The following is a 22500-nucleotide window of genomic DNA, read 5'->3' on the forward strand; positions in this document are numbered from 1 at the left end:
TAACTCGATCCGATCCAGTTGATAGTTCGACTATTGCGGCATGTAACGGTGAATTGGATAAGGAACTGGACTTTGCGTCTTTGCGCATGCTCCCTCTCTCCCTGCCAGGTCGTGACCCGGAAGACGAAAGAGGGATAAGTTGTCTCAACTGTTCATACTAATGACACGGTTTTTTATGAATATCCTGCAGACTGTCTCACAAGCTTATTCTTGTTGATTATGAACAAACATAACAGAAGAGGTCCGAAGATATGAGCACCTTTACAAACCCTCCTTAAACACGTATAAGGACGTTCCACATTTTATTTGCTTAAAACAACAGCAGTACTGTCAAATCAGCTGTCACTCGGCTATTACCTGACCAAGGTTCCATGGCAATGTTCCGAAAGCCCATTTTTCCGACAGCCCGCTGTTCCGAAATTGTGAGTACAGCAACGTGAACCACTATTGCCCACATGCACATCCCAATGAATCACACAATCATAAACATATAAATGCCTTTATTTCACAAGCATTAACTTGAATTCAGAATATTATTATACACACATGCATTTGCATCGCGATGATACAAAAATATTTGTATGATTGCCAACGCATGCATGCTTTGTCAGTGCTTGACAAGATCTGCGTAATGTCCTGCGACAATCTGCCGGTGATTTCCTTCGCATGAGTGGTAGCCTACCCCATATTCAAAACCAGAGTAGGCTAAGTTAACAAATATTGCCTAGGAAAAGTTATATGCGTGATAGCCCGGTGAGCGTCTCCGCTCTGCTGTGCAAACGAAATGCTTTGAGTGTTTTGTGCCACTTAAAATATTTCTAAATTTTGCCAGGGGGACTATTTTTCGGAATATTGAGATTTCGGAATATCGGGCTTTCGGAACACTGGGCCGTCTCCCCTGACCAATACCTGTCAAACTTGGTGATACTATTCACAACTAATTTGTCCTTCATTTTATCAAATATGATGAAATTTGGTATTGTGCCCGCGAGGCACGCGTGCGTTTAGTTGTGTTCAGTTATCTGGCGCTGAAAAAACCCACGAATAAGTACTGTTAAATCAGAAAGCAAATCAGCTGTCACTCGGTTATTACCTGACCAATACCTATCAAACTCGGTGATACTATTCACAACTAATATGTCCTTCATTCTATCAAATATGATGAAATTTGGTATTGTGCCCGCGAGGCACGCTTGACTTTAGTTGTGTTCAGTTATCTGGCGCTGAAAAAAACCACGAAAAGGTACTGTCAAATCAGAAAGCAAATCAGCTGTCACTCGGCTATTACCTGACCAATACCTATCAAACTCGGTGATACTATTCACAACTAATATGTCCTTCATTCTATCAAATATGATGAAATTTGGTATTGTGCCCGCGAGGCACGCGTGACTTTAGTTGTGTTCAGTTATCTGGCGCTGAAAAAAACCACGAAAAGGTACTGTCAAATCAGAAAGCAAATCAGCTGTCACTCGGCTATTACCTGACCAATACCTATCAAACTCGGTGATACTATTCACAACTAATATGTCCTTCATTCTATCAAATATGATGAAATTTGGTATTGTGCCCGCGAGGCACGCGTGACTTTAGTTGTGTTCAGTTATCTGGCGCTGAAAAAAACCACGAAAAGGTACTGTCAAATCAGAAAGCAAATCAGCTGTCACTCGGCTATTACCTGACCAATACCTATCAAACTCGGTGATACTATTCACAACTAATATGTCCTTCATTCTATCAAATATGATGAAATTTGGTATTGTGCCCGCGAGGCACGCGTGACTTTAGTTGTGTTCAGTTATCTGGCGCTGCCCTCTAAAGACAGAGACGTGACAGGTGGATCGAGATATTTTCCCGTAAATACCTTTACCTAAATACCTTTATAGACAACATCGATCATACACTCCATTGCACTCAAAACAACCACACTCAAACGAGGAGATATTGTATCAATTAGCCTATTATGTATTGTATTAATTGCACAGAGTTCCAGTGGCGCATGCAGCCGTACGCACTGTGCGTACCTTCTGCTACGCGAGAAGAAGAAAAATATATCATGAACGCATATTTATTAAAATGGGGAAACTATAAAATCGGAGTACAGACAACTAATGCCCAGCGTTGACGATGCAGATACAGAGCTGGAAACAGCTAAATGAGTTACGCAGTGAACTTTATCAAGCCCTGGAAAGTTCGGCAAATTTCTAGCCAAACATTCATTGCGTCCTGAAGGTCTTGTATCTATCTACGAAAAAGACTGACTGGACTTGCTCTCATGAATATTCACACAGATTTGGAAATCGACAGCGTAGAAGTACTAAAACAATTTGATGCAACTGGCAGAAGGGCAATGCGTTTAGGCTGTAACCCATTATTTGCGCGCGTGTGTGAATGTGCGTGCGTTTCTCTCGCCTTTTATCTTTCACCTTTGAATAATGTAACTTATAAACACATCGGCCTGGCAGAAAGAAACAAACAAACAAACAAACAAACAACCCAAGAGGCAACACGCATTTCTGGACCGATGAACAGACGCGATTCATGCTCAATCAACTGTTGTTGTTATTGGTAGTGGTGAAGAGGTCAAGCGGAAAGGGCTGTATCACCACTAGTTGTAATAAAAACAGCGCCACCTATCGTATCGGATATGACATGCTTTCGGCCAATGATTCGATTTATTCACTGCCATGTACATTGGGATAATAGCACCTACCCTCGAAAGAAAGCATAGTCCGAACTAAGCAAAGATTCGAATTATACCATCATGTAAACACACTGACTGTGGTTTGGGGCCTTTTTCCTGCATTTTGTTCATCTGTTTTGTTGGTTTGATTTTTTTGGTTTGGTGGTTAGTTTCCGTGTGTGTGTGTGTGTGTGTGTCTGTTTGTGTGTTTATCTAGTCACTAACCATCACTGGCTAACTTAGTTGTTCACACCCAGTGAGTCAGGGTGGGGATTCAGATGTGCTTCAGACGTGCTGGAGACACTCACTTCCTCGTGGATGGATGAGACCCAGCTCTAGACCCAGATCAGACCCAGATCATCACAGAGTCCACTGACAGCTGTCTGAACTCCCATTCACCTTTATTGTATTTGGACTAAGATGAAAATGGATGAAAAGAAAAGAAAAAAAAATCCAACAGCTTAAAACTCTCTTTTCACTTTTTATGACTCATCCAGACTAATGCGGCTGGTTGTGCTCTGCACCCACACAACTGCCCCAGAGCCGTAGCTCCCTCGCTGTGTATTCATTCATTTCATCAAAGTGGACCTTCCCCTTCACAGCAGAGAAGTTATCAGTGATTACATGTCATGCTCGTGATAATCAAGTCCTATACTGAGACCTGTACAAAAATTGGGTTTCCAGCAAAGTACTCTTGCTTTCATGTTAATCGTCATGAGGAGTAGATGTCTGTTCGCTATATCCATTTTCCCTGGCTCACTTATCACAGCATGGTTCTGCTATTAGTCATCAAGCTAAGTGCTTAGTTTAAGCTAGTTTCACAGCTTACAGAGGCGCTGGTAGTGATGGATCAGAAATTCACATTTTGCTGTTGGAGTTTGCATGTGGATATGGGGAGGTGTGTTCGCGTGTGTTCACATAAAATTATTAATCTCACTTCTGATAGGTATGTGTTAGTAGCAGTAGATAATGAGTGAGCATAACTTTGCTTGAATTAGTATGTATGATTCTATATATATATGTGTGTGTGTGTGTGTGTGTGTGTGTGTGTGTGTGTGTATGCGTGTATGTGTGTGCGCTTTGGAGTGTATATGCATTTGTATTTGTCACATACACACATATATCCTTGAGCTTCTCATGTTTCTCTAACTTTGTCACTCTCTTCTCCACATGACCTGCTGTTCATGTTTTTTTTTTTTTTCCCATGATGCCACTGCCTCCTCTCCTCCACCTCATCTGCACTCCTCCTCCTCCTCCTCCTGCTCTGTACACGGCTGATCCAAGCCTCCTAAAAAACGGCTGGATTATAATCCAGACAGCTCCACCTCTCGCACCTTCACTGAGGTAATCCACAGCCGCTGCCTGCCGCTACTCCCAGACCCCTCCCCTTGTCTGCTTAACACAACCCTGATTGCCCGTCTCACAGATCCACCCCCTCTGGGAATCAGGATGTCTATCCAGACAAGATATTGTACACAAAAAGACAAGGTTTTATTGTTGAGGGATGAGAATAATGGTAAATGTATGAAACCAACATATTGGTAGAATATTGTTCCAAAACAAAATGCAAGTGTGCATTAAGAAACAAGTAAGACAAGTAACATTTACCGACAGACTAATCAGCGTATTAGATCAATTATGTTTGAAAGATCTACTACAGTAGCCATCAGCCATCAGCCATCATAATCACATCATCCTCGTATTGTCCTGTGACAGTTATTTGTTGACTTTAGTTTAATTGCCTACATCATGTTCTCTGATTAGAGCATATAGCTATCTATCTATCTAACACTGACATTAACTCCCCTTTAGTGCCAATCTTTAGTGCCAATCCTCAGTGCTGTCTGTTGCTTCAGTTTGCAGTATTTCTCACTTTTGCTGATGAAATCTAACGCAGTCCTCATGCAAAATGTTTTGCTTTCAATAAGGCTGGCGGTTGATGCAAGGTGTTCTTTTGGGTTGTTGTGGAACGGACACTGTTTGTGATTAGCAGTTTGCCGTGGGAATTGTATGCCACGAATCATTTGCAATTTTTTGCAGTAGTCAGGTAGGAACACTCCGCTCCGAGACTCCAGACTCCATGCCTGGTTTTACTGAGGGGAGCTTCTCTCATCCTAAGCCTCCTGCTCCGTCAGGACTCTAAATGCTGCCTCTTCACATGCCCCTCTCGCTCTCTCTCTCTCTCTCTCTCTCTCTCTCTCTTTCTCTCGCATTGCCTCTCTAGGAAGAGAGATGGGTGCTTAAAAACAAAGACAGGGTAAAAGATCATCTCCAAGGCGCTTTCACCGGGTGCTCTTGTTTGTGCTTGTGTGAGAAACAGGACGGAGTGGGAGTTGGGTGAAGGGGGGGGGGGGGGGTTGTCCTGACGGTGATGCGGAACCAGTCTTCCGGGCGGACCTGGGTCGGAGCGCGGGGGGAAGGCTTTGAGCGCGGCGTGGCGTGTGGAGCCAGTGTGAGCGTGTGTGTGAGCGTGTGTGCCTCCAGCCTTTGTTCGTGGCCCGCTCACTCTCCTCCTCTTTTGTTGTCTTCTGCTTTCTCACAGAGCTCGCTCTACATCACGCACGCGGACCGGGCGCCCGACAGGCCGTCAAGGTGAGTACCCCCTCACTCCCTTCGTCTGCTTCTCACCCTCTGTCTTAAGGACAAAGCGTTCTTACCCTCCGCATACAAGTCTATTAGAACAGGCCACGTGCAGCGAATTACTTGCAAACCCATTCACACTCTTTGTATTGCATGTGTGTGTTTGTGTGAGTGTGTGTGTGTGTGTTTTCAGCATGACAGCTCCCCCCTCTCTATTCCCCGAGCTGCATAAATTAGCCATTATACTCATTCACTCCCCATTGTTGGTGAGTGGCAGCTTTCTACCCCCCCACCCCTCCATGGGCTAAAGCCTCTCCAGCTTTCACACTCTGTGAGCTCACTCTGCAGGCACCCCCCCCCCCCCTGCACACACACACACACACACACACACACACACACACACACACACACACACACACGTACACTATCCACTGCTATCCAGAGTCTCAGTCGTGTTAGATGATACATTATTTAAGTTTGTAGTGAATATAGAAGAGATATAACAGGAACAAGATACTGTGGGAAAAGCACTTACCTGTAATAGTATTTTGATAATTCAGATTGAAATGAAAAATATATTTTTGCTTGCTGGTTATCAAGGACTTACCGGTATGTAATACCCACTTGTATTGTACTTTCTGTAAAGTGTTGATGTGGATTTAAACAGTGTTTCTTGTAAGTTATAAAAATAGAATTTGTTCATTTGTTAGCCTAAAGGGTTGATGAAATCGTAAAAGTGTCACAGTGTTTTAGTTTAGTGTTGTATGTCATGGCTGTATGTGTCTATGTGTCAGGGAACATCAGTGCAAGGCTCGTTGTATTGAACATAGATAGGACCCATTATCATCTCTGTCCTTACAATGGTAATGTTAGGAGCTGATTTTCATACATAGTGCCAGGCTGAAATAAATGTATAGTAATAGATACTGCATGTGTGCAATCAAAGTGTGGTTATTGACATCTTTATTTGGTCCTGAAATGTGCTACTATTAGCTCATATTAGCTTATATTATTATAAATTGTATGAATGATTGACTAAAAAGAACTGTCGAGAGATGAAGGTCCTCGGGTTGATTTCATTTGGTTGTTCTCACTGTTTGTGTGTGTTTGTTTTTCGTTCTCTGTTCGACCGCTGTGGTTGTAGTGCCGCCAGTGACTACAGGAAGAGGAGGAAGTCCGAGCCCACGGTGAGTCAGCAGAACGCCACGGCGGACCAGAATGCCTTGCAGGCCTTGCCTCAGGCCCACCAGCCCAGCAGAGCCAGCACACTGAAGAAGCCCACCGCACGCTCATCCCCCTCATCACCGTCCAGAGCCAAAGGTACACACACACACACCTACACACACACACACATACACACACACACACACACACACATACACACCCCAACACACACACACATACACATACACACATTCGCATGCACACACACACACACCTATACACATTGGGGTCCACTTAGCAGGCAGTATTACTGAGAGATAAATAGTATTACTGAGAGATAAATAAGCACAAGCTTATCAATGTTTGGAAGAAATGTATACACACAATTAGCAATCGAAAACCATCTCACAGTAGTAAAAATTTTCACAGTTGTCCCAAAAAAGTCCAATAAACATACTGTATGCACACACACACACACACACACACACACACACACACACGTACACACACACACACACACACACACACACACACACACACACACACATACACGCAGGCACACACATGCACACACAGACACACACGTACACACACACACACACACACACACAGACACACAGAGAAGAAAAAACAGAGAAAGCTTCCCTGCTGTTCTTAGCCAACTGGTATAATTTTAGTGGCTGCCCACTGATTCAACTCTCTCGTGCGATGTTCTCTAAGAAATGCGCCACATTGTGTGCCTTTGGGAAGCGGCTATGCTAAACCGTGTCCGTGTTTCTCTCCCTTCTCCAATTGAGCTCTATCGTGATCTGTGTTGTTTTATGCTCCTCTCTTTGTGTCTTTGGCTGTTTGGTCTGTTGGCAGCCTCCAGGCGGGATGACAGTAAGCAGGCTGTGCTTTGTGTTTTTTTTTTCTTCTCCCAGACTGCAGGGATTTGTTCTTGTTCTTTTTCCTTTCTGCGCTGCATGAACAATACGGCTCATTTAGGTCCACAATGAATCAGTCTGAGGAATGTATGAAGTGGTGTTCAGTTGTGTGTGTTTTGTGGCATGTGTGTGTATATGAATGGGCTGGCGGCCCACCTGGGGGGTAGGTAAGGAGGAGGACTGTGTGTGTTCTGTACCTACTGCTCTCTTGTCATCTGTTTCACTACTTGTCTTTTTGTCTTCTAACAAATCTGTTTTTGTGTCCTCCTGTGGCCTTTCTCTCTGCTCCTCCTCCTTCTCTCTGTCTCCGACTCTGTACATCTTGTTTATTTTTTTATACTTTTCTCCCTCCCCATCACTTCTTCCCCCCCCCCCCCCCCCCCTCTATTTTTCTCACAACTCACTTTCTCTCTCTTTCCCTCCCTTTCTCCATCCCCTTCCATGTCTATCCATTATACTCTCTGTTGTGTTTTCCGTTTCTCTTTCTCTGGTCTCTCTCTCTCTCTCTCGCTCTCTGTGGTGTCTCCGTGGTAGCGGGTGAGGTGTGCGAGATGGCGTCTCCGCGCTCGGCCTCTGTGCCTCTGTCGCCCCCTCCCCTGCCGCCAGGCCCCCGGCACTCGCTCTGCTCCCGCAACAGCTGGCAAATGCACCGGCAGGAGGCCGGCGACACCTGGAGCAGTGCCGAGGACGCCTCCAACGCCCCCACGCCCCCCACCTACACCCCCACCCCGCCCCAGTCCCAGCCCCGCCTCAAGTCCCGCAGCTGCGACGACCTGCTCTCCGACACGCCCCACCTCCACCATGGCGGCCGAGGAAGAGGAGGCCGAGGAGGAAGAGGAGCCTCCACCCCGCCCACCGCCACCCGCTCCGAGAGCGCCGGCTCGCTGCTGTGCGACGGGATGGCATCTCAAGACGGGTCGGGCTCAGGGTCGGCGTCACCTCGGCAACCGCACCGCCACCACCAGCGCAGGCGGCGAGCTCACGACGCGCCAGGGTTTCTGCAGCTCTACAAGAAGATGCACCGGATCAACCGGGCCGAGCTGCTGCCGTCCGACGTGATCCGCTCGGTGCGCACCCGCATCCTGGAGCTGGAGAAGCACCAGCAGCTGGGCGGCCTGAGGCTGGGCGGGGGGTGGGCGCCCTGGGGCGGGGAGGTGCCCCGCGACATGGTGCCCACGCGCATCTCCACGTACGAGCAGATGATCCAGAAGTCCAAGTCCATGCCCAACCTGGGGGACGACGCACCGTCGGGGGCCACCACGCCGGGGTCCTCCTCCCGCGCCAGCAGCAGCGGCTGCCCCAAGCGCCGCTTCTCCATCGAGTCGTTGCTGGAGGAGGATACTCCCACCGGCCCTCCGCCAGCCTCCATCTCGGCCTCCATCTCGGCCTCCGTGTCGGCCTCGCCCTCCTCCCCTCTGCCACCTGAGAGACGACCCCGGAGCCCCCCCGAGGGGCAGCCACGTGCCGCCCCCCCGCGCCAGCACAGACATCCGCTTTACCCGCGCCCCCACACCCACCCCCGTCACTCCCATCAGCACCACCACCATCACCCACTTGACAGGCCGCGGCCGGCCAGCGCCACGCCACACCAGCAGGGGGAGTACTCGGACAGCGAGGTCGACGCGGCTGCCTCGGACCTGAGTGACTTCGTCCAGCTGGAGGCCTCGTCCTTCTGCAGCGAGAGCGACTTCGACCACTGCTCTCTCACATCCTCTGAGAGCTTCATCACGTCCGCCGCCGGACGGCACCAGCTCCTCCACGGCCACCACCACCACCACCACGGCCACCACCAGAGTCACCAGAGCGTGGGTCAGAGCCAGGGCTTCCAGCACCGCCACCTCATCAGCTCCTGCAAGGGCCGCTGCCCGGCCTCCTACACGCGTTTCACCACCATGCGCAAGCACGAGCGCGAGCGAGCACGCCTGGAGCCGCGTACGCCCTCCAGCACCCCAGTCACCACCCCGACCCACGCCCACGCATCCGTGTTCTCGCACCCAGACCCGGGCCTCTCCAAGCTGGCTTTCCTGGTCAGCCCTGTGCCTTTCCGCCGGAAAAAGGGCTCCCCTCCCGGAGGCGGTAGCGACGGGCATCGCCGTGCTCGCTCCAGCCCTCGCTCCAAAGCCGCCATGTATGAGGCACTGGACACCGCCCTGCAGGATATCTACGAGCACATTCGGACGGAGCGGGTGGGGCATGGCGGGGGCAGGAGCCTCCGAGAGGGGGTCAACCGTCTCCCCGACGACAGCATCCTGCGGCGGCTGCTGGAGGAGCTGCTCCCTGATGTGCCCGAGAGAAGCTCGTCCCTGAGGGGGCAGCGAGGTGGGCACTTCAGCGGGCACCACAGTGCGGGGCCTTCGCCTCCGCCTCCCTCGCAACACCATCACCACCAGCAGCCTTACCACCACCACCCGCAGAGCAGGAGCCAACAGGGATCGCCCAGCGGCTATGCCTCCCCCTGTGGGCTCGGCTCAGACCTCAGTGCCTCCCCCTACCGGCACCACCATCACGCAGACGCCTCCAACAACAACCACCACCATGCCAACGCTAACGCCAACGCACACTGTTACTCAGGTGGAGGAGTATTGGCCTATCTCAACCCCCACTCCCACATCCACACCTGCATGCAGATACACACACACATACCCGTCTGGTGGATAAAGGCTTATGACCCATTGTCCACCTGTCATCCCTCTACTTCCCTCTGCTGTTCTGCTGGTGTACTGCACGCTGTTTTACCAGGGTCTCCTGCTTAGGTATTTCATTCAAATGACTGCCATAGATCTATATTGTACTGTCTTTCTATATATACGGACTGATAGATCCTTCTTTTATCTTAATTGACTGATAGATCTGTCTTTTTAATCTTAATTGTCCTTTGTATCATTTGAATTCAGAATATTCTGAAATCTAAAATCTACTGATGCACTTAAAGATCTAAAGATCTGATGTACCTGCTGTGACTCTGCGTGTCACTAAGAACCTAGATGATCTCCTAGATGATGTTCACACTTGGCAGTAGTATGATGTTTGACCTGTCTGTAGGAGTCCCTTGGCTGCAGCAGGTGTCCTCTGGTGCCCACACTGATGTGTGTGAGGCATTTCAGCCATCAGAGGGCTCCACTCCTTTGTGGTCTGTCTGTGGACACTGTGAATATTATTTTTTGCTGTTCTCTTTTGTTAACCTTTGTGGTTGTGTATTTTGGTTATCTCTCTTTTTTGTTTTTGTATTGTAGGTGATTGTGTCACTTTTATTTTGAAAGCCCATTGTTAAGCCTTGTACTATTTGTTATACCATGTTGAGAGTGAGCCATAGAAATAGGTTTAGATGTGAGGGAAGGATTGGGCTGTGGAAAAGATATTTGTTTATTTGAAATGAGCGTTAAGGTCAGTGTTAAGGTAAGTTGATAGTTAGTGGAAAGGGGAGTGGTGGTCCTAAGTATCTCAGCTACACGTTAGCTACAACAGCTACATGTTACATGGGCTTTCAAAATGAAGAGTTCCACAGTTCATTTTCTCTATTTTCATCATTTTTTTTGTCATTTACAGTTGTGTTGGTTCATGTGGAATATTATTTGTGTCTCCCTTTGTTTATTCCCATGTGATGAGCATGTTTTATGTTACAGTAAATCATTCATTGGCCCTGTGATGTCAACCCTCAGCATTTTACCTCACGTTTTCCCATGAAAGTGGAATACAAGTATTTTTAGTTCGAGCCTTGCTTTTTATATTTGTGTTCGAATCCGACCACTTCCCCGAATGACATATCTCCATCCCACACCTGCCACTGGATCAACCCTGTACCTTTCACATGGTACATGCATGCCTTCACTGTGTTTACCTCAACCTTTGACCTTGACCTTTGACCTCTGACATGTGTCTCTGCTCCCACAGATCAGACATCTGACACTGGCCACCAGACCCCCCAGCACAGAAGGCCCTCCCCCAACAGAGAGGTGAGCAGCAGTGCCTTCCATCAAGTAACAGGTTTACAAAACAGCAGGACATGCCAAAGAGCTGCCAAAATACTGGACAGAACTTTTATTTTCAGTTTAGAAGTGAGGTGCCTGCTGCTGTCCAGCATAAGACTCACATAACATAACCTTGTGAAATCTCATGTTCTGTCATCAGCCATCTGCCCGTGACTGCCTGTGTACAATTGTTCAACAGTATCTGTTACCATTGTCAGTAATTGTCATAGCAGTTATCATGTCGGGAGCCTGTCATACATTAATCAGCTTTTATAGCATCTAACATTATGGGAACTATAATGAAAATGCCTGACAACATGATATAGTTTTATCAATAATAATGTCATGAATTGCCTTAAGGGATGTTATTTATATTTATTACATTGAAAGCTTTAGATTTAACTATTATACCTTTTGCTATCATCATCAGCTCTGTGATCAGACTGTTGTCTAGTGTGTGTGTGTGTGTGTATGTGTGTGTGTGATTGTGTGAGTGTGTGTGTGTGTGCGTGTGTGTGTGCGTGTGTGTGTTTTATGTAAGTGGTGGCTCACCTTCTCTTTCATTGTCTCACCCCTGTAGGTCTCCCATAAGCAGATGACATATCTCATATTGTCTTCTCTCCTCCATCAGAAACAGCCTGCCAGAGCTATTTATGATTTTAAGGCACAATCGGCCAAGTGAGTAATTTCGCCAAACACAGGCAACAGGACCGTCGCACAGTTATGACATCACATGTAACCCTCATGGCTGAATACACAAATGCACATACACACACACACACACACACAACTGAACACCTGCTGTGCCTAAGCTATGTGCTAGCTTACAAGCCTTGTGCATGGCTCCTGGATACACTACATTACCCATGCACCTGCTGCTGAAACTTGCCATGGGCTTGCTGCTTTACATCGCTTATGTTGCCTTCATACTCTCTCCCTGTTTTGCACTACATCAACCCATTTTTTATCCATCATATGGCTGTCACCAATATGTCAGCTCTTGGCCTTTATGACGGTGTCATTGTCTTTGTATTCTTACATGCTTACTGCAGCTCCCAGAATGAGTTGAGATAATAATGAGTGGGTTGCTACTGTAGCCTGCCAATACTTGATCATATCATATGGGCCATATTAATAGGCTGAGCTCCTACACAGTGCTATGTGCTGAGCTGCATGAAAACTGGCACTGGTCTCGGTCGACCCATTCAGACATTCCTTGCAGGGTTGGCTGTGTTTGCTCTAGCTCTTGTGTGTGTGTGTGTGTGTGCGTGTGCGTGTGCGTGTGTGTGTGTGTGTGTGTGCGTGTGCGTGTGCGTGTGCGTGTGCGTGTGCGTGTGCGTGTGCGTGTGCGTGTGCGTGCGCGTGCGCGTGCGCGTGCGCGTGCGCGTGCGCGTGCGCGTGCGCGTGCGCGTGCGCGTGCGCGTGCGCGTGCGTGTGTGTGTGTGTGTGTGTGGTCCACAGGGAGTTGTCCTTTAAGAAGGGTGATGCCGTAAACATCATCAGACAGATTGACGGTAACTGGTTTGAGGGGGAGCATCGCGGACGCGTGGGGATCCTCCCCATCTCCTATGTGGAGGTGCGTGTGGAAAACATATTGTTATATGTTATATTGTTGTACCAGTTATACACCAGTCTTTCCCAAATGTAAATTATTCCATTTTCTCTGTATTTCTGTCTTTACCACACACACTCACACACACACACACATGCACCACACACACACACACACACACACACACACACACACACACACATACACACACACACACACACACACACACACACACACACACACACACACACACACACACACATACACACACACACACACACACACACACACACACACACACACACACACACACACACACACACACACACACACACACACACACACACACACTCACCACACACAGAAGGTGCCTGCAGTGGAAAGGCAGCCCCAGCCGGTGCGCCCCCCTCCGCCCCCTCAGGTGAGAGAGATGGGTGAGGCAGTGGCTCGCTACAACTTCAATTCTGACACTAATGTGGAGCTGTCACTCAGAAAGGTAAGCCTGTGTCTCTATGCTGTAATATGGTCTCCATGGACATATGGCAGCATGTTCAGTCTAAATGTGGGCTTCTGTATGAGAGAACCTTGAGTGTTTATATGGTATTTCATAGGTCATCCAATGCTGTAGTGTTGGGTTGGGTGAACAATCCACTCAAACTCAATGTATGATGAGTGCATTAAATGCAGTCAGTAGAGCCTGGAAAGAAATTGCTGATATTATGCCCTCTAAAAACGGCCTGTGTGTGTGTGTGTGTGTGTGTGTGTGTTCCACAGGGAGAGCGCATAATCCTGCTCAGGCAGGTGGACCCTAACTGGTACGAGGGGAAGAGCCCAGCCACAGGCAAACAGGGCATCTTCCCCATGTCCTATGTGGACATTGTCAAGAGGTCCCCCTCCAAGAGTCCCACTCACCGCACAGAGCCCCCCACCTCCAGGAGCCACAAGGTAAGAGGAACCACTTAGTAGGAAGTAGCAAGTAAGAGGAACCACTGCAAGGAGAGCGACTCCTACTCCCCTCCATGCCCTCGTGCCTGTTTGAGTTGATTGGGGGGTTGAGATCAGACACGTGTGCTGCTCGTCCTTTACTTCTCCACACAGAGATGTGCTGCCAGAGTGGGAGATGTGCTGCTAGAGTGGGAGATTTGAACTTTTCAGCCCTCTGCCTGTGAACTGGTTTTGTGTTGTCCACTCCACAGAGCTCGATGCTGAAACTTTCTCTGAAATTTCTCTCGTGTTGAAGCTGGTGGATATTGTGAATTAATTCCTATGGTTCGATTTTTTTTTTTAAATGATTTGACACATGAACATCCCAGTATCAGTCACTCACCACAGGGTTTCATTCAGTCAGTCATAACCAGACATGGTCATGGTATTCTGGACGCGGAAGGATGTGCCTCTTGTCCAAGGCCTTGCCAGTAGTCCATCGGCTAACAGCACACATCATGGCATCCTACTGTAATGTTCCTCCATATCAGCATTGCCACATCAACACTTGCCTGATTGCATATTAAGTGCAATTAGCGGTCATATTGATTGCAATGCGCAAAATGCTATAAGAGGAAGTGAGACTGTCAGCGCTTCTCTCTCCATGTTGAGTGAATGCATGCAGGGCTGCTGTCAGCTCTGTATAGTCAGCAGACACCTGTACCATACTGAGAGGAGAGGGGACACCCTCTCCACCCCTCACCCTCTCTCTCTCTCTCTCTCCCAGAGTGACTAATTGTTAAGTCCCAAGTCAGCGACCTTGTTTGACACATCGGCGTTGCCAAGGCGATAATAGAGTTGGGTGTGTGCAGATGATGTCAGCAAACAGGGTGTAATTAGAGAACCGGGGCAAAAGCAAGCGGATACAGTACACACACGCACATTTGGAAGCTCTGCAAACACATATCACACAAACCAAGTAACACATGGTGAACGACAAACATATTTTCGTTTTATAACGGTTAGTGGTTGTCTGGGGGTTCTGGTAAAGTATGGCAGTATGAACCGCTGACTGCATTCAAGTCAACCTCATAATGCTCTTCATATGTACAGTAGTTAAAGTAATTCTGTCCAGAGCTGTGTGTAAGTGATTCAGTGAGCTGATCAGACTATTCCTAAAAGGGAACAGTGAATGTTTGCAGCACGCAGTGAAACATTCTCACTTCACAAAGGCTCCTAATGGGTTAGGATTCTGTACAGGGACTCTGCGCTGTGCGGACAATTCTAGTTGAAGGTAGTTTTTGTGGGAAACTAGAAATGCTTATGAACCTTTTTACTTTTCGTTTTAGACTGATCAACTGCTGCATACGCACTGAGACACACTGTGCATTGCCCACACATTCACAAGGCCCTATGGTCACACCTGTCTTAACGTTTATCAGCTGTCTGGGAAAACTGCAAAGATGCACTCAGACTCCCACACACACACTCATCAGCTAATGCTACACATTCCTCTTCCTGCCTTTGATTTACTTTTCGGTCTTCTCCTCTCCCTTTATCCATCTGTCTTTTGTGTTTTGTGTTTTGTGTTTTGTGTTCGTCTCTCTCTGCAATCCCATCAGAGCACCTCCATCTTGCATTCTCCTCCCTCCCTCAGTCAGCCCCTCACTCCACAGCACCACCTGGAGGCCATCACCAATGAGTGGCTCACCCTCACCCTGGGTCTCCAGGGTCTCCTGTCTCCCTGCTCCACCTCCTCCACCACCACCACCCCCGCCACCTCAATCTGCAGCACCCCTGTGCCCCCCGTTCCTCCCCCCTTCCTCACCAGCCTGCTGCCTCACCCAGGCCTCCGCCCCATGGCCAGCGTCACCCCACCTGCCCCACCTAAGCGTGGCCTCACCCCTCCACCCAGAAGCCACCGCCCCCCAGGCAGGCCGGAGCTCGCCTCTCTGAACTCCCCCCTCTCCCCACCCCCGCGACCGAGCCCTCCTCCTGTCCCTGCCCACAGTGAACCAAGCTCCTCTCCTTCATTGTGGAGTGGCAGTAGACTGAGGGCCATAGAGGAGAAGCCATCATGGCGTCTCACAGACCAGACAGAGCCAGACTACTCTGAGCCGCCTGCCTGCCCCACTCAAGCCTCCCCCTACAGGCCAAGTAGAGCACAGCAGGTAGACACAGGCCAGACTGGGCACAATGAAGAGAACCCATACGAAGAGCTCCTGTCCATGCTCATGGACACCCAATCAGGATATGAGGCTGGGGTGGGTCTGTCAGTGCCATTGGGCAGCGACACATCCATCAGCCTCAGTAATAAATCAAAGAGCATGGTTAAAGTGGATGAGCCTTATTGTTTAACCACAGAGAGTCTCCTCTCACTCAGACCACACAGTTCTGGTAACTCTGAGTCTGACCTCTATAAGCAGCAGGCAGAGGACATCCTTTGTGAAATATTTAACAGCGAATCAAAGATCATGCACGGGCACTCTGAGTCTGTCAAGTCAATTGCCAGTGTCGGGGAGGCGGTGCTTCCTGAGTTGTACATACAGGAAGAGGAAGAGGAGGAGCTTCATGAAAAGGAAGCAGCAGACACAGACTCTGAACCAATCACAGCAGCTTGTAGTGGACACTCAGCTAAGGTATAATATGCAGTGTCTAACCTCTGTGACTGACTACCCAGCTGAGTACCGTAGTCATAGTAATGGCAGGGTTTAGTGCTTGTTGGAGAAATTTCATTACTGGTATTTTTCTGCTATAGGCTAGTACAGTGTGAATGATATTGCTTCATTCAGATGTTTAGTATGCATGTTGTTATTGGGGTGGTGTGATGTATTAAGAGATAGGTATTTCTGAATTTCTTTTTTTCCTTTGTTTGTTTGTTTGTTTGTTTGTTTATTTCCATTTAATTTTCTACATTTGCCAGGCTATGGACCCTGTTGGTTCCTCTGAGTGCTCTACCACTTCTTCTGTCGAACCGCCTATTGCTTCATCCCTTCCACACCACCTCTCCCCTCCTCCCTCCCCCATCCCTTCTTCTCGTTGCTCTTCCTCCTCCAAAGCCTCTGGCCTTTTTTCTCCAGTCCTCTCCTCTCTCCTTGCCTCTTCTCAAATCACTCATCCTTCTGCTCCATCTTCTCCACCTTCATCTGCTCTTTCATCTTATCATGAATCCTCCACTCATCCATCCCTTACTCCATGCCCTCCTCCCTCCCCTCCCCTGCTCCCTCGCTCCCCTCCTCCCTCCCCTCCCCTGCTCCCTCGCTCCCCTCCTCCCTCCCCTCCCCTGCTCCCTCGCTCCTCTCCTCCCTCCCCTCCCCTGCTCCCTCGCTCCCCTCCCCTGCTCCCTTGCTCCCCTCCTCCTTCCCCTCCCCTGCTCCCTCGCTCCTCTCCTCCCTCCCCTCCCCTGCTCCCTCGCTCCCCTCCTCCCTCCCCTCCCCTGCTCCCTCGCTCCCCTCCTCCCTCCCCTCCCCTGCTCCCTCCCTCCCCTCCTCCCTCCCCTCCCCTGCTCCCTCGCTCCTCTCCTCCCTCCCCTCCCCTGCTCCCTCGCTCCCCTCCTCCTTCCCCTCCCCTGCTCCCTCCCTCCCTCCCCTGCTCCCTCGCTCCCCTCCTCCCTCTCCTCTTTGTTCTTATCAGTTCTCCTCACCAACTCCACAAGCCAGTAGCATTCCATCTCCTCCTCCTTCACCTGCTCCTCCACTGCCTCCCAGACCCTCCAGCATCCCAGCATCCCCTGCCTGCTCTCCTCCTCCTCCTGCCCACCTCTCTTCACCCTCTCTCCCTTGCTCTCCCCTCTCTCCTTTTCTCTCTACCCGCTACACGTCTCAGGATCATATCACCATTTCATCCTGTCCTCCATCCCCTCTCCCTTCTTCTCCTCTCCTCTCCTCATCAAGATCAGTTCCATCTCCCTCTCCATCCTCCCCCAGCATACGCTCTCCTTGGTCCTCCCCCCGTCCGCCTGTACGCCCCTCATCCCCAGTCTCCTCTCCTCCTCCCTCCTCTCTTCCGACCTCCTCCCTCTCCCTCCACATGCTGCTTCCCACCATCCCAGCATCTCCTCCTTCTCCCTCTTCCCCATGCACTCCTCCCTCTTCTCCTCTCCTTCCATCTCTGCTCTCTGAGCCACAGAGCTCTACACCTCCGTTAGATCCATCTTCTCAGCCTCCACACACTCCTGGTCCTCCCCCTTGCTCTGTTCCAGACACCCCATCACCCCATCCTTCTTCACCTCCTCTCTCTTGTACCTCTGTTCGTTCCCCTCTGCCCCCCTCCTCTTCACCTCCACCTCCACTGTCTCTCTCTCCACCTCCTCCCCTTCCTTCATCTTCACCCCCTCCACCCTCTGCACCAACATCTGAAATCCCTCCATTTTCTCCTTCCACTCTCTCTCACGCCATCGCCAGTTCTCTCCCCTCCTCTCGCCCAGCGCCCACTCTCTCTCCATCACCCCCTCCCTCTTCACCTCCTGTCTCCCACTCTCCTCCCATTTCTCCCTCTCTCCCTAATCACCCTGTGTCCTCCTCTCTTGATGATCACTCTTCCCCACCTGCTGTCTCTGCTCCTCTGCCACTCTCTTCCTCTTCACCACCTGCTGTCTCTCCTCCTCCCCCTCCTCCTGTCTCTGGTGCTCCCCTCTCTCCCCGTGTGGAGCCGAGGTCTCCTAAGATCAAGGTAAAGGAATAGTGGGAGTGCGAGTGTAGTATCTGTGCACACCCTTCATCTCCTTCATCATTAATCTCTAAAAATCCATACGGGACCATTTGGGCTCTTGTGTGAATACTGACCCTGTGCTGTTTGGTTTGTTTGCGAGAAGACTTGTTTAAGCCAGAGTGTTTACAGCATGATGCGATGGTACAAGAAAAGGCATTAACATTTTGTTGTAGCCTTGGGACTTTGAGATTGTGCTGGGGTTGATTGTGTGGTGGAGCTGGCGAAGGTGCTTGCTGTAAAGATCCTCGTTGTGATAATTCTGTGAGTAATTATCATGGGTGTGCATGCAGGGTTGCCGGATGCTTGTGGGAATCTTGCCTGTGCGTGAGTGCACTCGGTGTGTAACAGCTGTTGTGTGTCCTCTGAGGCACTGGTCAGATTTCATTTGGGCTTGGTGTGTCATCTAGACAGCATGCACATGTGCAACCTGAAGGGAGCGTAGAGGCATAACTTGTACTGTGTTTATTCATAGTATCTGTCTCCTCTGTGTGTGATTGTGTGTAGTCTACCCTTTATATATACGTGTGTGTGTGCGTGTGTGTTTGCATGATCTATGGCAGGATTGAGCATATCTATGTTGCCTGACTGGGTTCTCGCCCCTTGCAGCCGGTCTTTAAGCAGGACGTGGTGGTGGGGGGCAAGCCCCCCCGCAGCCCTGTCTCATCCCGGAGGCCCTGCCTGTCCCCCAACAGGAGCCGCAGGGTAGGCTGCCCCGTGCCCCAGACACTAGCAGCAATGCAGGATGGGAAATTGAGTTCTTTCTAACCCCCCATCCCCATTCCCCTTATAGCTAAGGTCTTCTAAGGCTGTGTCCTTGCGCATGGTTGCCTAAGGTTGCCCTTCTCTCAGTGTGTGAAGAGTCTGCTCCCAGAATTGGCTCCCATAAATCCATGTGTGGGATGATGAAGCTAACGTTTGGACTGTAGAATGAACTGGGTCTGCAGAGCTGGGTTTGTGTCTCGTGTTGCAACATGTTTTGTTTTTAGTTTTCTGTTCAGTTCCTTATTCTCAACACGCTCTTGGAGAGTGAACTTCCAGATTTGAAAAAGCAGTCGAGTATGGCGTCATTTGGCTATCTATGTCATGACGGCGCACACAGAATATAAACGAGGGCAGGGACACGAATCGAGTATGTAAAAAGAGGGACTGAGGGGTGAAAAATAAAGCTGTTTTCACGAGCGTACACAAGTTGTGACTGAGCAGACATGAGGGCTGCATCGATGTTTCAGTTTGCTCGCTCTCTCGCTAATGTCTCGCTAACAACATTATTTTTCACCCCTCAGTTCCTGTTTGTACATTCAGTCTTCCTTTTATATTCTGTGTGCGCTGTCATAATAAAGACAGCAAAATGACGCCATAGTCGAGTTTGTCATTTAGACTAATGAATGTAATTTCCTTCCCTCCCTCCCTCTCTCTCTCCCTCTCTCTCTCCCTCTCTCTCCCTCTCTCTCCCTCTCTTTCTCTTGCCTCTTTTGCTCAGAGGATCACACAGGACTCCCACCATGGGCCTGGAGACCAGTAAGTAAAACACACAACATATACTGGCTATACCAGCAAACAACATGAACATATAGATATAAGTCATATATAGATAGATAGATAGATAGATAGATAGATAGATAGATAGATATAAGTCTTATAGATATATATCTTTCTATATATGACTCATGTTGTTTGTATACTGTATATATATATATATGTATTGGTTGTTCAAAAAACTTCCCAATGAACTCTTTAGGCCAATGCTCTAAGTTTGTCTGTTGGACTAGGTCAAAGAGCCCTTGCAGAGACTAGCTAGTTTGACCCTGAAAATTACACTAATGTGTGCTGGTATTTACCATGCTTATTGTAGATCATGTGATATGTAATAATATTATAATTAGTAAATTAAGTCTGACAATCTGATGGCCTTTGTTGTTTAAAACTGCTAGGAATTTGTGATCACTTGCTCCGGACGTTTCAGAGCACAGGTAGCTGATTATCATTTCTTTACTTTCTGGGAAGATTGACTTCATTCTCTGATTGGCCCACAGGTTCCAAGCTCTGTACAACTACATGCCGCGGAATGAGGACGAGCTGGAGCTGAAGGAGGGAGACGTAGTGGACGTCCTGGAGAAGTGTGACGATGGCTGGTTTGTGGGTATGTCCTGTTAGGGAACAGACTTACAGGCTAGGGGTGACAGTGGTACAGTGGTAGAGAAGTCGTTTAGTAATCAGAAGGTTGCTAGTTCGATTCCCTGTCGCAGCGTCCTTGAGCAAGACACTGAACCCCTAATTGCTCCTGATGTGCAGTGTGCCATCAGTGTAAATGTAAAAAAAATGTGTATACATTGTAAGTCGCACATATGTAAGTCGCTTTGGATAAAAGCGTCTGCTAAATGACTAAATGTAAGGCTTGTGACCAGAATGCAGTATCAGTAGTCTACCACAGTGGGGTGCTTTTTCTCACTTATCTAACAACGGCGCTTCCTCCAACCATAGCAACCAGATGTCCATTACAAAATCCAGCTCCTGGGATCTCATACAGTGGCCGTGTTCATGTTTGTGTCTGTGTGTGTTAGTGTTAAGTTAAGTTTGTAAAATATTTGTCACTGACCACAGAATGGTAGTATGCTGTAAGAAAAGTTTATGTATTGCTAGTTGTTTCTTCTTGTACACGTATTATGTGTTTTCTTGTTAGTTTGATTGATTGATTGATTGATTGATTGATTGATTGATTGCTGTTGTTGTTTAATTTAATCAGGGACCTCCCGAAGAAGCAAGCTCTTTGGCACCTTCCCAGGAAACTATGTGAAGCAGCTCTGATGCTGTTTCTGACCTTCTCTGTCTGTCCAGCACAAACCTCACTACTCACTGTCTGCATGAGGTCATGCAGCATTCACACCTGTGTGTGTCTGTGTCTGTGTGTGTGTGTGTGTGACTGTGTGTTTGTGTATGTGTGTGTCTGTGTCTGTGTGTGTGTGTGTGTGACTGTGCGAGCAAACCTCTGTGCTTGTGTGTATCGGCACTGTCCACTCAAATGACCTTTAGCACCAACTAGCCATGTTTATGAGAGACATTTTCACAGACAATGATTGATTGGGGGTTCTTTTACACGCACAGAGCTTTTGTATCCCTCCATCCCACAATCCCCATCTCACCTAGGATGGCTGCATACCTCTCACCCCCTGGCCAATGCACACACAGTAGTCAACCCATTTTTCTGAGGCTAGGACGTGTGTGTATGTCCTCTGATATGCAATACAAGCTAAACAGAGTGCTCCACTGGGATTGCTTTAACAGCTCAGTAAAGCTCACGGCAGTTTGAGCCACCCCACTCAAAGGAGGGGGATCGTCACCCTTGTCATCAGTGAACAGTCATCCTTTCAGGAGTCCATAGCCCACCACTGCCTACTCTCCCCCAGTCTGAAGCTGTCTTCTGTTTGAGGACAGAATGGTTGGATGAATGAGGAGGTGACATGCGGGAGACACTGGAGTGGCAATTGCAGCAGTATTTGGACATGGCCCAGAGAAGGACATTCAGTGGGTCACACACTAAAGGATTATTCAAAGCAGGATCGGGGCTTTTCACCTAGACCCAACACAACATTGAAGTCCTCGCAACAATTCCCCTCAAAGGATTATGCAGGTATACCTGAAAGCAATGGTGTTAGTTTGAGCATATATATATGTTTTAATATTTGGTTGTGTACAATAGTATTTATAGACACTTAGGTAGAATGTGAACTATGAATTTTTTTCCCCAGTTAAGATCTATTTCACATTTCATACAATAGATCTATATATACAGCTCTGAACCATCATTGTATTCTAGACAGTCACTTTATGAAATACACTTGTAGTGGCAATCAATGATATATTCTTTATTATTTCTAACACTTTACTTGTATAATGAAGTGCATTTGAACTTCCAAGTAAAGTGGATTTCTAGATTTTGAATTCCAGCATTTTTCTGTGATTTGTTTTGTCCTGAATTGGTTGAACTGTCTCTGA

At 48.5% G+C, this 22500-nt stretch overlaps 1 protein-coding gene across 1 annotated transcript in view; it reads left to right on the forward strand.

Moving 5' to 3' along the window:
* sorbs2a (sorbin and SH3 domain containing 2a) overlaps positions 1-22500 on the forward strand; it is a 75304-nt gene that overhangs the window by 51724 nt on the left and 1080 nt on the right. Inside the window, exons 15-25 of the mRNA XM_031560401.1 lie at positions 3968-4027; positions 5226-5275; positions 6408-6583; positions 11245-11306; positions 11902-11999; positions 12783-12897; positions 13238-13369; positions 13648-13818; positions 19988-20025; positions 20541-20647; positions 21251-22500. The exon at positions 21251-22500 is cut by the window's right edge and continues 1080 nt beyond it. Of these exons, the coding sequence (XP_031416261.1) occupies positions 3968-4027; positions 5226-5275; positions 6408-6583; positions 11245-11306; positions 11902-11999; positions 12783-12897; positions 13238-13369; positions 13648-13818; positions 19988-20025; positions 20541-20647; positions 21251-21312 (1071 nt within the window). The 3' untranslated portion in view covers positions 21313-22500. The remainder of the gene's footprint in view (positions 1-3967; positions 4028-5225; positions 5276-6407; positions 6584-11244; positions 11307-11901; positions 12000-12782; positions 12898-13237; positions 13370-13647; positions 13819-19987; positions 20026-20540; positions 20648-21250) is intronic.

This window comes from Clupea harengus, chromosome 22 (genome assembly GCF_900700415.2).
Source record: "Clupea harengus chromosome 22, Ch_v2.0.2, whole genome shotgun sequence".
NCBI classification, from domain to species: domain Eukaryota; kingdom Metazoa; phylum Chordata; class Actinopteri; order Clupeiformes; family Clupeidae; genus Clupea; species Clupea harengus.